General features: G+C 34.4%; 1 protein-coding gene across 2 annotated transcripts; it reads left to right on the top strand.

Annotated features, from left to right (window-relative positions):
* The first annotated feature begins 731 nt into the window (after positions 1-731).
* CPXCR1 (CPX chromosome region, candidate 1) lies at positions 732-2,151 on the top strand. Of its 2 annotated transcripts, XM_025373385.1 has the most exons (2): positions 732-1,038; positions 1,099-2,151. In XM_025373385.1, the coding sequence occupies exons 1-2, from the start codon at positions 732-734 to the stop codon at positions 1,695-1,697; spliced, it is 906 nt and encodes a 301-aa protein (XP_025229170.1). In that variant the 3' UTR covers positions 1,698-2,151. The 2 variants fall into 2 exon arrangements, with proteins under 2 accessions (XP_025229170.1, XP_025229169.1); XM_025373384.1 differs by having other exon boundaries at positions 732-2,151.
* Positions 2,152-18,303: the final 16,152 nt, after the last annotated feature.

The raw sequence follows: 18,303 nt of genomic DNA, 5'->3' as shown, positions 1-18,303 counted from the left end.
GGCGCCCACCATTATGCCCAGCTAATTTTTGTATTTTTATAGAGACAAGGTTTCACCAGGTTGGTCAGGCTGGTCTTGAAGTTTTGACCTCAGGTGATCTGCCCGCCTCAGCCTCCCAAAGTGCTGGGATTACAGGCATGGGACACCGCGCTTGGCCTAGATGTTACTTTTAAAAAGGTAGGTTTTTAAGAAAAGTAAAAATTACAGGGGAAGAACAGCTTGTACCTTATACAAATTCAACCATATCATTTTCATTTTCACATAGGTCTTAATTCTCTTTTAAATATATACACTTATAATACCTTCCTCCTATTTCAGCCCCATTTTAAATTCTCAGGTAGGTAATTCAGATCCATCTTATTCAATGAAAATTATTTATAATTCACCATCTGAAAGGAAATAATTGGGCCTTCTATCCAGAACCAAATGTGTTCTAGTGCATAGGGTATATACCTAAAATAGCCAAATGAGAGGTTATTTTGTTCCAAGTTTATTCAAATTCCATAACTAAGTTATGAGAAAACATATTTAATAGGAGGCTTACATTTGCTCTCAGTTTTCACTTTATTCTGTGGGTTTGTGACTCTGATACAATATTTATAGTTGTGAGAAGGCACAGAAATAGCACATTCACAGGCTTTTTGCCATGACCAAAGAACTGACTTCTTATAAAATGGAACACACATACATGTAGTAAATCTTTGTCTTCTTTCTCATAAATAGAACCCAGGATGAGTTCTCCTACTAAAGAAGGAAGTGATACAGCTGGAAATGCTCACAAAAATTCTGAAAATGAACCTTCTAATGACTGTAGTACAGACATAGAGTCTCCATCTGCTGATCCCAATATGATCTATCAGGTAGAAACCAACTCAATAAACAGGGAGCCAGGCACAGCAACCTCCCAGGAAGATGCTGTTCCTCAAGCAGCAGCAAACACTGAGCTCGAAACAGAGATCCAAAAAGATCAACGAGAAGAAGATATAAAAGAAGAGCCTCTTCTCCTTCAGATCCCCATTCCTAGAAAATTGATCTCTCTTATGTCAGAATTAGGAAGAGGTAACTATCTGAGAATCCTCCTAGTGAAAATTGACCAAAACAAGCCCTTAAATGATAGATCAAAATCCCACTCAGAGAAAGCTGAGATGAAAGCAAACAATTGCCCCGTAAATCGCAAAATTCGTTTTCGACTTTCAACTTCATGGAGAGTCCCATTTATTAACAATCATGAGATAAGAAGTATGATTCTCCGTCTGCTGTGTGAGAGATATTTCTCTCAGGCTGAAGAATGTCAGGATACTATGTGGGTAAAGCAAAATTATATAGCATGTCTTTACCATCCAAATAGTTTCACCCATCATGAGAGAACCGTAATATTTAGAAGGCCTTCGAGGGTGCGCTACCACCGTCCCCTCACTGAGAGAATGACATCAGGAAAATTTTGCAAATCAACTGACACGAAAGGGAAATATAGATTCCGTGCTATTGTGAGATCTGTGCTCTTTGTGTCACATGTGCAACTTCAAAGTTTTTTTAATAGAAAAGGTTTTGTGGATATATTGAGATACAACCATACCAGGAAGGTTATGATCATAAGCACCAATAATGGTTGGAAATACTTTTGTCCCATCTGTGGAAGGCTTTTTAACACTTACTTCGAATTAAGACGTCATTCATGCCGCTCTCCTGGGAATTAAGTTAAATTGGGGGTAAATTCATTTTAAAATGTAACTTCTAAAATTCATAATTTGACTACTAAAGTAAGACAAAATTGCATGAACATAAATTTTAGTATTATTAGAGGGAGAGGCAGAAAGGAACACAAACTAATAGTAATTCTCAGCAAGAAATACCTATGGCGAGAGAGGAAACCTCTGTTTACACTTTGCTTTTACAAGTACATCATTGAAATATCAGACCCGTCATCTATACTGAGTCAGCAGTTGAACCAAGTAAATGTTTTCACTGTCTTAACATCAATTTTGGTAGATATAACTATTGTTAACATAAAAGACTCCAAGTTAACAGGATCCTGACTAAGAGAGCAAAGATATATTGGAGGGCCAAAGTTCTACCAGGTGTTCCCAGAGATTCTGCTAAATGTAATATCTGAAATGTTCTCCATATATTCAATAAAAACCAATTTGAAGAGACATAGAAAGTTGTATTGTATATTTGTAATTAGATAAAAATTCCTATGTCTGGAATAAAAAGATTCAACATACTATAAATACACAATACCTGGGTCATTTTGATGATACAAAATAAAAACAAAACTCATAAAAAAGCATTTGATAGAAGTGAAATAGTTTGAAGTAAAAGTGAACAAATATTAAATTGATACTGCATAACTGTAAATCTTTTTGCTTGTATAGCACATTCACCATTGCTCACAATCACCACCCAAATTTTACCTTCCCCTCCATACAACATGCACAAATGTCTACACATATTTAAGACGTTCCTTATCTTGTTCTTGCAGCTCAAACATCTATGCTGCTTTTATTTGATCTGCATACTCAAATATTAAAATTAGAATCTATAACTATACCTCATATTTTTACCATATCTTATATTTAATATGTAATTAATATAGGAATATAATATGTAATACATATGCAATGCATGAATTTTATATAATATGTATGTATTATATAATACAACTTATACTTTGAGTACCCATTGTATGTGAAGCGCTATGCCAGCATAATTTTATGTGTTAGTTAATCTTTGCAACAATCTTAAATTTTTAAATTTTCATTGCATGATTAAATGTACGGAAGGAGTTTCTAGAAAATTGAATGACTTTACCAGGTCACAGAGTAAACGCATGCTATTGTCACTGCATGATATAATATAACTGGAATTGAACAGAACACTTTTGGCACATTATGCCTTATTTAATATGTATGTATTTATATTTGAAATAGCATATAGAATTTATTTCATCCATGGATATGCTGTATTATAGAAATTCTAAACTTGAAGCAGAGGATACTTAACCTACATCTACAACAGGTCAAATTTGTTCATCTGGAGGAAAATTTGATGCTTCCAGATACCATTATTCAGTGTGAGCAATGGATTGGATTAAACAAACAAAGACAATTCAAAAAACTGAATAAAATATTTCTCCATTAAAAATATATTAGACATCATTTTTTATCCCTTTTGCTTTTGAATATGAAACATAATTTTACATAAATATAAGCCATCAGGTAGAAACTAACAAAAATACAAAAGAAACATTCTTCTTTTTCTCACTTTTCCTAACTAGGGATGAAAGAAAAATAGCACTTGCTATTTAAAAAACGGGTTTTATCACTGACATATTACCATCCACTGAATCAATATATTTGGTGGTAAACCTCCACAGAATTTGAAAACATGATTTGAATGCAGAAGAAACTTAAACTCGATAGTATTTACATTTTCACTATTTTTCAAAAATACAAAGACATCTATTTAGCTAAAACTTTAGAAACGACATATTAAAATTAGAATTAAGTCAGAATGGAGAAATTCGAAAAATGTAAACTAAACAATTCTAGATTTATCCTTCTCTAGCAGCCCACTTGAAAGATTTTCATAAGTACCAAAGTGGAGGAACCATGCTTTTGCTTAAAAAAAAAAAACATGAATAATTCAGTCCAATGTTCAAAAAAATAAAGTGTTCTATTTTTTACTTTATTTATTCATTTTTTTTTTCTGAGACAGAGTCTCACTCTGTCGCCGCCCAGGCTGGAGTGCGGTGGCACGATCTCGGCTCACTGCAACCTCCACCTCATGGGTTCAAGTGATTCTCCTGCCTCAGCCTCCCTAGTAGCTGGGATTAGAGGTGGGTGCCACCATACCTGGCTAATTTTTGTATTTTTATTAGAGACGGAGTTTCACTATGTTAGCCAGGCTGGTCTCAAACTCCTGTCCTCAAGTGATCGACCCACCTCTGCCTCCCAAAGTGCTGGGATTACAGGCATGAGCCACGGTGCCTGTCTCTGTGTTCTATTTTTTCTTTAATTTACAAATCAACTCAACACTTTACAGATATCTTTATTTTTTCTTAAAAATGTAGGAACGAGCATGTATATTTATAGTTATATTAATAATTTTCATAATTGTTTCACTTTTTAAAATAAAATATGGGTATAAGATACTTTACTTCATATTTACATAGTAACTAGCATCTAAAATATTAGCTTACTTTTAACATGACAATGACCAGAAAATGATATACTCAACACAAAGTAGAATACATTTTTTAGGAGAAATAAATTACAGAACCCTGAAGATGGCAGCCTTTTACTATTTTAATGTTCTCAATTTTTTACTGGTTAGAATTTAAAATTATATTTTGAAAGTTTATCTTACAACAAAGTTTTTTTTGTTTGCCTCCTATCATTTCAGTGTCATCAGTGCATTGCATATCTCCTCATAAATTATGTTTTAGACATATTTAACCAGAACAATTTCAGGTTTATGGAAAAATCAGACTGCCTCACATGTGTGATAGTAATTTTATTCTGGCTTATGCAAGATATCTTAAAAGTTAAATTGAAAACATGAAAAGCATTGAGGGAAATTTTCCAAAATTATGTTTAAAAAGTGAATTCCCAAACAATTTTTTATTTTATTCTCACTCTTAATGGGCCTACTTATTGTTTGATACCATTAGTTTTACATAGAGCCAATCCTGGATAATTCAATCAATAGAAATAAAGGGACAGATAGAGTAACTGTCTATGACGTGTGATTTTTGGATTCCTTGTTGCGTCAGGGTTTGGGATAAAAGCCCACAAACTGTGGACTTATGCACTAAGAATCCAGCACTATAGTTATTCATATCCTATAAAACAGACTTTAATAATTAGACTTCTATTATTTAGTGTTCAAGTTTAATATACATCAATATGCGAAAATATAGTCTGTAGTTATTTGCTCAATTGTCTATTTGAAATGAAAACTATTTAGATCATTATATTAAATCAACCCATACATTTCATTAAAATGTTTGAATAGTATGACGCTAACAACTAATATTAATTTTATAAAACTTTCTTTTTTGAAACAGTAAAACTTGAGGAACCAGGCATTTACAATTTATTGTATCTAGTACCCAGCTAGGAAATAAGAACCAGTTATTGTGCACTAAAGTGATGATTAGGGTTATCTATGGATTTGATAAAGGATTATTTACTCTTCTTGTCCTTGCTGTATTCTAATTACCTGGGTTCGGGAAGAGGAAAGGAAACATCAGCCTAAACATGGTTCAGATCTGAAAATCTCCAACTTTTCTAAGACTCATTATAGCCCATGCTAGTGAATGGGTAGGTAGGTAGAGAAAATGTGTCATGTTGTTGCTACACGTCTTGTGAAGAGACACTGACAGCTTTTGATCCAGTCTTTTAATGGTATTTGTATAGCAAACAACCTCGGAAGCTGGAGATACTGTCTCCCTGCTGGACCCAAGGGCAGAGGATAGATTTCTTTCCTAACCAGTATAATAAAGATAATGTCTCCTTCAAAGGCAAAGGTTGGGCAAGTTTGCAAGCAGCCCCCTTACATGATTGATAGTTTCCTAAGCTCTAGGTTCCTCGTGTGTGACACGAACTCACTGTGTGTAGTATTTACCTGTGCCACTCTGCGTTACCCTTATGTAACTTGAAGAGCAAGAGAAATCAATGCAAATATGAAGGTCATGCTGCCTTCTCTGCCCCTTGAGTAATCAAGTCCTTTCTCTCTGACCCAGTGTCCCATGTCTTTTGAAACTGCAGCAAGTTAACTTGCTAGCTGACAAGCAGGATAAAATGTCAAACCTATCATCATTTTTGATATCGGAAAGAGAGCTGGGTGAATAAAATTCCATTAAACAATTTTTATTATTTTTTACTAAATAACACTTTCTATTCTTTCAATAGACTCAAACTACACCATCTTTTGAGAGCTTAACATTATTAGCTGGGAGAAAGTATTTGTGTGAATGTCTAAGCACACAGCTTAATAAAAGAAATACTGGGATAATTTTGAAATCTCTCATTCTCAGCTTCATGAAAGAGCCACTTCTGTGAATGGAGGAAGTTACATATCTGTCTCGCTTCTGAATCTGTGCTTATAGAATATAAACACAATAACCTTCACTAACTTATTATGAGAAAACTATCTTCTGCTAGATATTCTCATGATAACACTCGCTCCTTCTTAGTAACACCTAGAAGTACCTGACAGTCAGAATAAGAACGACACAAAAATAAAAGCAAGCAAGTGACTTGCATTATTTAACTGAGAGACACTAGGCTACTTATTAATTAATAGAGAGTAGAGAAAATTAGAAGTTCAATATTGATATGTAAGTTACTAAAAGATTTCAAAACATTTGGAATTGCATGGCATTTTGGATCTTTAAGCATTTGGCTGTTTGTCCTTTCAGTTATTCCTGATGTTTTACTGGATTTTTTCAATAAAGATGCTATAATTCAAAATATCATTGCACAAATAACATAAAAAGTATGCACTATGTGAAAATTTGAAACTGTACTTATACTATAAACATTTTTAAATGATTTCACTTAGGGGGTGATTATATCAACAGACAGTATGGAGTAACAACAACAAATACATATTCTCAATATATTCTTCATAGAATAGTTATGCTGTTGAATAATCTATAGAATCTAGTCTTTATTATAAACACATATTTGTCCAGGGAAATATGAGTCATTCATTTGTCCAAATATGTATCTGATATATTTGTGTATTTATATATGTACATATACACGTACACACACATACACACACATATATATGTACACACATATACACACATATATGTACACACATATACACATATATGCACACACATATATACACACATATGTGTACACACATATACACACATATATGTACACACGTACATATATACATACAAACATGTACACATATACGTACACACATATGTACACATATATGTACATACACACATATGTACACATATATATGTACATACACACACATATATATAGAAAGAATCATATATATTTGCTTTATCTTAGACTCTGAGACAATTGATAATATTAAAAACAAACCATACAGAAATAGGCACGGTGACTCCTGTCTGTAATCTCAGCACTTTGGGAGGCTGGCAGGAGCATCATTTAAGCCCAGGAATTTGAGACCAGCATGGGAACCATAGGGAGACACAAAATAAAAAATAAAAACGAGCACCAGAGTGAGACATAAAATAAAAATAAAAATATTATCTAGGGGTGGTGGCACATGCCTGTGGTCCCAGCTACTCAGAAGGCTGAGGTGGGAGGACCCCTTGATCCTAGGAGGTTGAGGCTGCAGTGAACTGTAATTGTGTCACTGCCCTCCAGCCTGGGCAACAGAGTAAGACCCCATCTCCAAAAAAAAGCATGAAAGAAATTTTCAAAAAAATGTTAATGAAAAGAAAAATGAGGACATGGTTTTGTAGTGGATATTATGATATGCTACTCAGATACTCTTCTTAAAAATTGAGACCCTCATTGCCCAAACATCAAGAATTGTTGCCTTCTGAATACAGTGGAATCCCTAATAATTGCTTTGAACCAGGGGAACTGTCACTCACAAGGTTACATTTCTTTTCAGGGCCAGCACACCTCCAGTTACTGGCCAACGATAGGGTGAAAAACTTGGCCACCTTGCCTCATTTTAGAACATCTCTGAAGTGCCACCTCAACTGCAGCCCCCACCCCCAAAATTATCTAAAGACTTTTAAGTACTTTATGTTCAAACTCCCGCTATGAGTAATCCTGCTTCTTTCACATTCACAGTTGTTCTTGCCCATGGCATTTCCCTTTCCTCAAATCATACTAAAAGTAAGTCTCTACTCAGAGTCTTTTTCCTAGTGAAACTGATCTGAGACAATTTGTAACAAAGAAAAGAGGCAAGAACAATTAACAGACACAGACAGAAATAATACAACCTAACGTCAAAATCATTAGCTTGAATGTGATTAAGAGGCATAGACAGTTGTTTTAATAAGAGTAAATCACCTGGGAAATCTGTGTTGAACGAAACAGAAGAGGAAAATGGATAATCACTAACTTTAAACATCATAGCTACAAGGTAAAAAAAAAAAAAAAAAAAAAAAAAAAAAAAAAAAAAAAAAAAAAAAATTAAGCTATCACAGGCTTTTGTAGATGTCACTAAAGACTATTTCAGACTGAGCCTTTTGTTCTTATTTGGACATAAAATAGTGCATCCTTTACACTTGGAACACATTTAGAAAATTATACATTATATATCTGGATAGATATACACAACAGTGCGTATTTCCCAAGTACACTACATTAGAACAACTTGGGTATCAGGGAATATATATATATATATATATATATATATATATATATATATATATCAGATTCACTGTTCCTCACAAGAAAGAAGAAATAACAGAAAGTTTCCCCTCACAAAATTTCCCTCCCAGAAATTATTCTCTACATCCCTCATCCATGTTAGGTTTGAAATTGGACAGACTTTCTAGCAATTTAAAAATTACCCATGATACTGTCTCTTCATCTTTTTCTCACTCTTTTTTTCTTATCTATATCGTATCTCTTTCCTGAAAATGAGCTACAAATAAAAGAGTACCCTAAAAATCCCCCAGCTTTGTGGAGGAAATGGCAGATGTAACTTGAAGCTTCAATTTTCTAGTCCTATATACGTAATCCTAATATATTTAATTATTAAATCTAAACTTTAGAAGGAAAAGTAATTAGCTTTACTGAGTCTTTGATAAATGTATAACACTGTCGGGCACTTTAAAAAATAGTATTTGCCAAATTCAATGAATTGCGTTTACCACCTAAGACGTCTGCCATATCCAAGTAACACTTGTATTATGTACATAATGATTTTATTTAAATTGACTTTTTAAAAATTAAATAAATGTACAATAGACATGAGTGGATAAAAATACTATATATGTATATATAGTCTAAAATATATATTTGTATATATAATCATATATATAAAATTTAGATAGGACAATGGCCTCTGAAAAAAGAGTTGCACTCAAAGTAGTAACTAACAACTTCAGGGATGGCAAGATATCTGGGTATTGACATGCTGATCCACAAATTTAGGAGCCAAGATCAATAGTCAGCAAGAAAAGGGTACAAACATGGGTGCCTACATGAACCTACGATACACTACAACTTATAGAGAAAAAGGAAACTCCAGTTTAAGAGGAAAAATATTGTCGGAGGATAGAAACATAAATTGATAGAAGGGAAGAGATTGGACATCTGCAACTGACAGAGTCTTTTAAGAGTATTACAGAGAGAAGTTTTACTTATTATACAATAAGGCTACATGTAAAGAAAAAGTAGGGGCTATGTGAAATGGGAGGACACTAGGAAGGTATGTATGGGTTGAAGTTGAGAGGTAAAGAGTGTGTAACAGTACCAGTCTAGGGACTAAGATAAACACAACCTTAGGGAATATTTTGGCTGAGGGAGAAATTTAGTTTGGAGAAGAATATGTAGAATTAAGTATTGAATGATTAAAGAAAACGTTAACACTGCCTTAGCTATGTTCCAGATTTTCTGGTGTGTTGTATCTTTCTTCTCATTAGTTTCAAAGAATTTTTGATTTTTGCCTTAATTTTGTTGTTTACCCAAAAGTCATTCAGGAGCAGGTTGTTTAATTTTCATGTAATTATATGACTTTGAGTAATTTACTTAGTATTGATTTCTATTTTTATTTTGCTATGATCTGGGAGTAAGGTTGGTATGATTTTAGTTTTTTTGAATTTGCTAAAGATTGTTTTATATCTGACTGGGTGGTTGATTTTTTAGAGTATATGAAATGGTCAGATGAGAAGAATACATATTCTGTTGTTTCTGGGTGGAGTGTTCTGTAAATGTCTATTTGGTCTATTTGGTCAAGCGTCAAGTTCAGTTAATAAATATCTTTGTTAGTTTTCTTCCTTGATTAGCTCCCTAATACTGCCAGTGGGGTGTTGAAGTCTCCTACTATTATTGTGTGGTTATCCAAGTCTCTTTGTAGGTCTCCAAGAACTTGCTTTATGAATATGGGTACTGCTGTATTAGGTGCATATATATTTCAGATAGTTAGGTCTTCTTGTTGGATTGATCCATTTACCATTATGTAATAACCTTCTTTGTCCTTTTTGATCTTTATAGGTTTAAAGTCTGTTTTGTCTGAAACTAGAATAGCAACCCTTGCTTTTTTCTGTTTTCTGTGTGGTAGAATTTCTCCATCCCCACATTATGGGTGTCATTGCCTATAAGATAAATCTCTTGAAGACAGCATACTATTGGGTCTTGCTGCTTTATTAAACTTGCCACCCTCTGTCATTTAATTGGGACATTTAGCATGTTTACATTCTAAGTTAGTATTGATATATATAAATTTGATCCTATCATCATGTTGTTAGCTGGTTATTATGCAGATTGCTTATATGGTTGTTTAATAGTGTCACTGGTCTATGTATTTAAGGATGTTTTTGCAGTGTCTGGTAATAGTTTTTCCTGTCCATGTTTAGTACTCCCTTCAGGACCACTTGTAAGGCAAGTCTGGTGGTAATAAAATCCTTTAGTATTTGCTTTTCTGAATAAGATCTGATTTCTCCTTCACTTATGAAGATTAGTTTGGCTGGATATGGAATTCTTAGTTGGAAATTCTTTTCTTTAAAGATCCTGAATATAGGCCCCCAAATCTCTTCTGTCCTCTAAGGTTTCTGCTAAAGGGTCCACTGTTAGGCTAAAGGGGTTCCCTTTGAAGGTGGCCCGCCCTTTCTCTCTAGCTATCTTTAACATTGTCTTCTTTCATTTCAACCTTGGGAAAACTAATGAATATGTGCCTTGTGTAGTATTCCACAGGGGTTCTCTGCATTTCCTGAATTTGACTGTTGGTCTCTCTAGTGAATTTGGGGAAATTTTCATAAATGATATCATGAAATATGTTTTCTAAATTGCTGGGTTACTCCCAGTCTTTCTCAGAGATGCCAATGAGATGTGGAGTTAGTCTTTAAATAATCCCATATTTATCAGAGGTTTTGTTCCTTCTTCTTTATTGTCTTTTATTTTTGCCTGAGTTAGTTTAGAGAGCTGGTCTTCAAGTTCCAGATTCCTTTTCAGTTTCATCAGATCAGAGCCCTATTTCATGTCACATGCAAAACATCAAATAAAAATGGATTCTAGACTTAAATCTAAGACCTCAAACTATGATGTTACCGAAATAAAGCATCGGGGAAACTCTCCAAAACATTGGACAGGTAAAATATTTCTTGAGAAATACCCCACAAGCATGGGCCATTAAAGCAAAAAATGAACAAATGAAATAATGTCAATTTTAAAAAACTACAGCAAAACAAAAATAACATTTAACAAAGTGGGGAGACAACCCACAGCATGGGAGAAAATATTTGCAAACCACCCATCTGACAAGGGATTAATAACCACAATATATAGGAAGATCATATAGGAAAAAAAAAATTATGGCTGTGTGTAATCCCAGCACTTTGGGAGGCTGAGGTGGGTGGATCACCTGTAGTCAGGAGTTCGAGACCAGCCTGTCCAACATGGTGAAACCCCATCTCTACTAAAAATACAAACATTAGCTGGGCATGCTGGCCATCGCCTGTATTCTCATTTACTTGGGAGGCTGAGGCTGGAGAATTGCTTGAACCCAGGAAGTGGAGGTTGCAGTCAGCAGAGATTATGCCATTGCACTCCAGCTGGGTGACAAGAGAGAAACGCCATCTGAAATAATAATAATAATAGTCTGATTACGAAATGGGCAAAACATCATAATAGACATTTCTCAAAAGAAGACACACTAATGGAAAACAGGTATATGAAAACGTGTTCAACATCATTGATCATCAGAGAAATGTGAATCAAAACCACAGTGAGAGATCATCTCACTCCAGTTAAAGTTGCTTTATCTGTAAAACGGGCAATAACAAATGCTAACAAGGATGTGGAGAAAACAGAAGCTTCACACACTGTTGGTGGGAATGTAAATTAATTCAACCACTATGTAGAATACTTCGGAGATTCCCCTACAATCTAGAAGTAGAGCTACTATATGACACAGCAACCTTACTGCTAAATACTTACCCAAAAGAAAGGAAATCAGTATCTCAAAGAGATATCTGCACTCCCATGTTTATTGCAGCCCTGTTCACAATAGCCAAGATTTTGGAAGCGACCTAAGTACTCCTTAACAGAAGAATGGAAAAAGAAAATATGGTATATATACACAGTGGACTAATATTTAGCTGCAAAAAAGAATGAGATCTTGTGATTTGCGACAATATACATAAAACTAAAAGTCATATTGTTCAGTGAAATAAGCCAGGCACAGAAAGACAGACGTCCTATGTTCTCACTTATTTGTGGGAGCTAAAAATTAAAACAAGGAAACACATGGTGATAGAGATTTGAAGGATGTTCAAAAGAGGCTAGAAAGGTAGTGTGTGGGGGAAGTGGTAACAGTTAATGAGTAGAAAAAATATAGAGAGCTAGTATTTGCTAGCAGAACAGGACGAGTATAGTCAAATATAATTTAATTGTACATTTAAGTATAACTAAAAGTTATAATTGAATTGCTTGTAACACAAAAGATAAGTGGTTGATGTAATGGATATCCCATTTACCCTGATATAATTATTACACATTTCATATCTATATCAAACTATCTCAAGTAACACATAAATATATACACCTATTATGTGCCCACGAAAATGTAAAAATAAAAATTAAAATAATGATGTTTGAAGATTAATCTTTTCAGGATGGTTTACTAGGGACATGGGATGCCAGTTCTCTTCAGAAAGATCAAAATTACTGGCAAATGGGCATGTTCTGAACAGAAAACTGAGTGAAGAGAGCCAGGACTCTTTGGAATGCCCATGAGAAGAAGTTGGGGTACAGAGGAGGAAGGCAGCAAGAGTCTGGTAGAGATTAATCTCTGAGGAACTCAGGGCCCTGTGGAAAATGTGGGTGAGAGTGATTGTTTCCCTCACCCCTCTGACAATCTGCTGACTGCCAAACTGTTGAGACACCCTTTTGCTCTTGTGACCCAAGGCAATGCTATCAGTGACAATTTGGGTACTTCCTGGGGACAGAGAAGTAGGTGGCCAGTTTCTGAAGGCATGCCCACCTCAAAATCAAACTGAGATGGTGGGTACCATATGGGTTATACACTCATGATGGACCTCTGTCCTGCTCAAAGATTCTCTGCCCTCGAGTCACTGCAACACCATGTCCCACCCAAACATAGCTTATAGCTTACTCCAACTGTGGAAACACAAGGGATCAGGGGGTCCACAGAAAACTGTGGGACCCCAGAAAACAGGAGACCTAACTCCTGTTATGGTTCACCCGTAAGGAGGAATGAACTCATCTACCAAAGCCCTCCTGGGACAAGGAAATGCAGGTACAGTGCCAATCACTGAAGAGGGCAACACTGACACCCAGGAACAGATGTGAAGAGAGTCACCTCCCTCTTCCACTTCCCATATATTGGTGTTTTTTGCACCTTTTGCAGCAGCTCTATCCACACTGTAAGTAAGCCTGCTCCACTGAGGCTTACACAAAGTGCAGGCTCCAACTGTCCCTCCCTACACAGAGCAATTCCATCCTGGCAACAGGGGACAAACAAGTCAGAAAATGTGCTGCCCTCAACTGGGAAAATGGCTCTGTCCTTGGCCCATTTTTGTTGTAATCCCTAAGTCATATCCACAACCCAAAGATGCACCGTGGCTGGAAATCACAGGATGGAATCTTTCTGAAGTGAAGGCCGTGAGCCCTGCAACAGGGGCATGATAGGGGAGCAAGTCACTTTCTTGCTGCCTCAGGATGAGGAGCTGGTGTAGACTCCTGCTCTTTACCCTGAGACCTCAGCACACTCCAACACAATCTCTTCCCATCACTCTACATCAGGGCAGGTGCTTTCACTGGACATCAGCCTGAGGGTGAGCCAAACCTTACTTTTAATTGCCGTCTACTGGACTACAACCTGAATACAACACCAAATAAAAAACCTACTACAAAAAGGTTTTAGTGCTAGTTCACAAGCTTCCTGAGACCTCTGCACCTTCGGCCCCTCAGGAGAAAGTGTGTGGGCTTGTACATCCGATACATTGCCACAACAGGCAGCATCTGAGAAACCTACTTCATAGAAGCGACCTACAACCAAGGAACACATACAGAGCCTTGGCTCCCTGAAATCACCCAGAAATGTAGCTAAATAATTGCACGCAACAAACGCCACAGTTGTACTTTCAAGGGAAAGAAAATTAAAAATTTCATCCAAAAAATAGCAAATTCAAAAAGAAGAAGCACTATCTCCCTCAGATGAAAAAGATTCAGTGCAAGAAAGTTAAAGTTAAGTTTCTATCAGTTCAAAATAACTTGTTATAAATATAGAATTTATTTCATAAGTCTTTTGGTAAGCACAAAAAAAAAACTGTCGTAAATACACTAAAAATAACAATAAATGATTTGAAATATACTACCGGAGAAAATCACTTAAACACAAAATAAAACAGGGGAAAAAAGGAGAGGAATGGCAAACAACTATAAAACAAGTTACAAAATGGCAACAGTAAGGCATTATTTATCAATAATTACATCAAATGTAAATGTGCCAAATTCTTCAATTAAAATATATTTAAAGGCTGAACGGACTAAAAATACAAGACCCAACTATGTATTGTCTATAAGAAACTCATGTCTCATATAAAGACAAATATAAGCTGAAAGTGAAGGTATGAAAAAGAAGTTGTTCCATGCAAATAGAAATGATAAAAGAGCAGGAGTAGCTATGCTCGCATCAAATAAAATGGGTTGGAAGTCAAATCTGCAAAAAGAGACAAAGGAAGTGATTATATAATGATAAAAGAGTCAATGCAGCAAGAGGACATAGCAATAGTAAATATATGCACCAAATATCTGAGTATCAAAATATATAAAGCAAGTATTAATAGATCATAAAGGAGAAACAGACTGCAATACAATTATAATAGGGAACTTCAACACCCCCCCTTTCAGCAAAGGACAAATTATCCTGGAAGAAAATCAACAAAAATCATTTGAATTAAGTTATACTCTAGACTAAATTGACTTAAAAGATATTTATAGAAAATTTTATCTAACTGCTAGAAAATACACATTCTTATCAGCACATGGAACATTATCGAGTATCTTTCCTGATAACAAGATAATAAAACTAGAAATCTGCAACAAGAAACATTTTGGAAACTGTAAAAATATATGGACATTAAACAACATGCTGATGAACAACAAATGGGTAAATGAAGAAATTAAGAAATTCATTAAAAGTTTTCTTAAAACAAGTGAAAATGAAAACACAACATACCAGAACCTATGGGATACAATAACAGCGGTACTAAGAAGGAATTTTATGGCAATAAAATAGAAATTCTTCAAATAAAAAAAGTGCATCTCAAGAACTAGAAAAGCAAAACAAAATCAAACTAGAAATTAATAGAAGGAAATCAATAAATTTTATTTTAAATAAATAAAATTAAGACATAAAAAATACAAAAGATCAAGAAAATGAAAATATGTTTTTAGGAGTTAAACAAAATCAACCACTGTTTACTAGACTAAGGAAAAAAAAAAAAAAAGCTGGGTGCAGTGGCTCATGCCTGTAATCCCAAAAGTTTGGGTGGCTGAGGTGGGAAAATTGCTTGAGCCCTGGATTTTGTGAACACCCTGGGCAACATGGTGAGGTCCCATCTCTACAAAAACTTTACAAAAATTAGTCTGGCATGGTGACACACAACTGTGGTTCTGGCAACTCAGGAAGCTGAGGCAGGAGGATCACTCAAGCCCTGAAGGTCAAGGCTACAGTGAGCTATGTTCATGCTACTGCACTCCATCCTGGGCAACAGAACAAGACCCTGTATCAAAACAAAATAAAAAGAGAGAGGGCCAAATAAATAAAATCAGAGACAAGAAAATCTGCAACTGATACCACAGAAATACAAACGGTGATTAGAGTGCTATGAACAACTATACATCAACAAATTGGATAGCCTAGAAGACACAGTTAAATTTCTAGATAAAAGCAACCTACCACAATGGAATCATGAATAGAAAACATGAACACGTCAACAACATGTAACAAGATCAAAGGAATAACAAAAGTTGTCAAAGAAAAGCTCGAGACCTAATTGTGTTATTGCTAAATTCTACCAAATATTAAAAAAAAAAACTAACACAAATTATACTCAACCTGTTTCAAAAAGTAAAGATGAGGGAATACTTCTAATCTCATTACATGGACCGGCAATACCCTGATACCAAAACTAGACAAATACAATACAAATAAAGAAAACAAAAGCCCAATATTGCTGATGAAAAATAGACACAAGTCTTCAACAAAATACCAGACAACTGAATTCAACAATTCATTTATAAGACCATTCATCATGTTTAAGTAGAATTTATTCCCCGGATGTAGAAATGGTTCAACACATGAAAATCTATAAATATGATAGATTACATCAACAGAATCAAGAAGAAAGACTACATAATCATTTCAACAGATGCTTGAAAAGCATTCAGTAAAATTAAACTCCCCCTCATGATAAAAGCTTAAAAATTGGGTTTAGAAGAAACAATATGATAAATGTCATTTATGACAAATTTACAGCTGAAATTAAACTGAATGGTGAAAAATTGAAATACTTTCAACTAAGATCTGCAATAAGACAAAGATAGCTACCTTACTATTTTTATTCAACATAGTACTAGAAGTCCTAAGCAGAGCAATTAGGCAAAAGAAAGTAATAAATGGCCTCTAAATTGGGAAAAAAAAAAGTCAAATTATCCTTGTTTGTTGACAACATAATTTTATATAGAGAGAAATCTGGATTTCACCACAAAAATCTTAGAACTGAAAAGTGAATTCAGGAAAGTTGTAGAATATGAAATCCATGGCATTTCTATATGTTAACAACATTAAATCTAAAAAAAATAAAAAATAAAAAAAAAATAAATCAGTCCACTTTAAGATAGGCATGCACACACACAAATAAAATATCTAGGAATAAATTTAACAAAAGAAGTGAAAGATCTCTACAAAGAAAACTATAAAACACTAATACAAGAAATTAAAAAGGACACACAAAAAACTGAAAGATTTTTCCATGCTTATGGATTGGAAAAATTAATTTTCTCAAAATGACTACACTAGCCCAAAACAATCTACAGAGTTAATGCAATAGCTATGAAAATACCAATGACATTCTACATAATAAAAAGAAAATCCTAATATGTGTATGAAACTATGAAAGACTATGAATATCCAAGCAATTCTAAGCCCCCACCAAAATGTTAGTGGCATTCTACTATCTGATTTCATATTATTCTACAAAGCTATAGTAACCAAAACTAGACAAAGCATTGTGTTAGCATGAAATAAACACACAGACCAATGAAACAGAATAAAGAACTCAGAAATAAATCCACACACAGTCAACTCATTTTTGACAAAGGTGCCAGGAACATACATTAGGAAAAAGACAATCTTTTAAATAAATGGTGCTGGGAGGCCTGGATATTCATATGTAGAAGAACACTAGTTCTCCATATTGTACCTATGCAAAAAATCCATTAAAATGGATTAAAGCTGTAAATGTTAGACTTCAAGTTATGAAACTATTACAAGATAACATTCAGGAATAACTACAGGACACTGATCTGAGTAACTATGATTTGAGTAAGATCTCAAAAGCACAGGAAACTAAAGCAAAATATAGACAAATGGGATAACATTATGCTAAAGAGCTTCTGTTTAGGATTGGAAACAATTAACAAAGTGAAAAGATAACCGATAGAATGGTAGAAAATATTTACAAACTATCCATCCAACAAGGCAGTAATAACCAGAATATATAAGTAACTCAAACAGGTCAACAGCAATAATAATTAAATACTACTAACAATAATAATCTCATTTAAAAAAATGGATAGAAGACGTGAATAGACATTTCTCAAAACAAGACTTATGAATAGCCACAAGGTATTAAAAAAATGCTCAACATGACTATTAATAAGGAAAATGCAAATAAGAATTACAATGAAATATTATCTCACCTAATTTAAAATGGTTACTCTCAAAAAGACAAAAATAAATAAATGCTGGTGAGAATATAGAAAGAAAAACCCTCATATGCTGTTGTTGGGAAAGTAGTATGGTCATTAGGAAAAACACTGTAGATGTGTGTATTAGTCTGTTCTCATTGTGCTAATAAAGACATAC

This window comes from Theropithecus gelada, chromosome X (genome assembly GCF_003255815.1).
Source record: "Theropithecus gelada isolate Dixy chromosome X, Tgel_1.0, whole genome shotgun sequence".
Taxonomy (NCBI): domain Eukaryota; kingdom Metazoa; phylum Chordata; class Mammalia; order Primates; family Cercopithecidae; genus Theropithecus; species Theropithecus gelada.
This window is presented reverse-complemented; position numbering and strand designations above follow the sequence as displayed.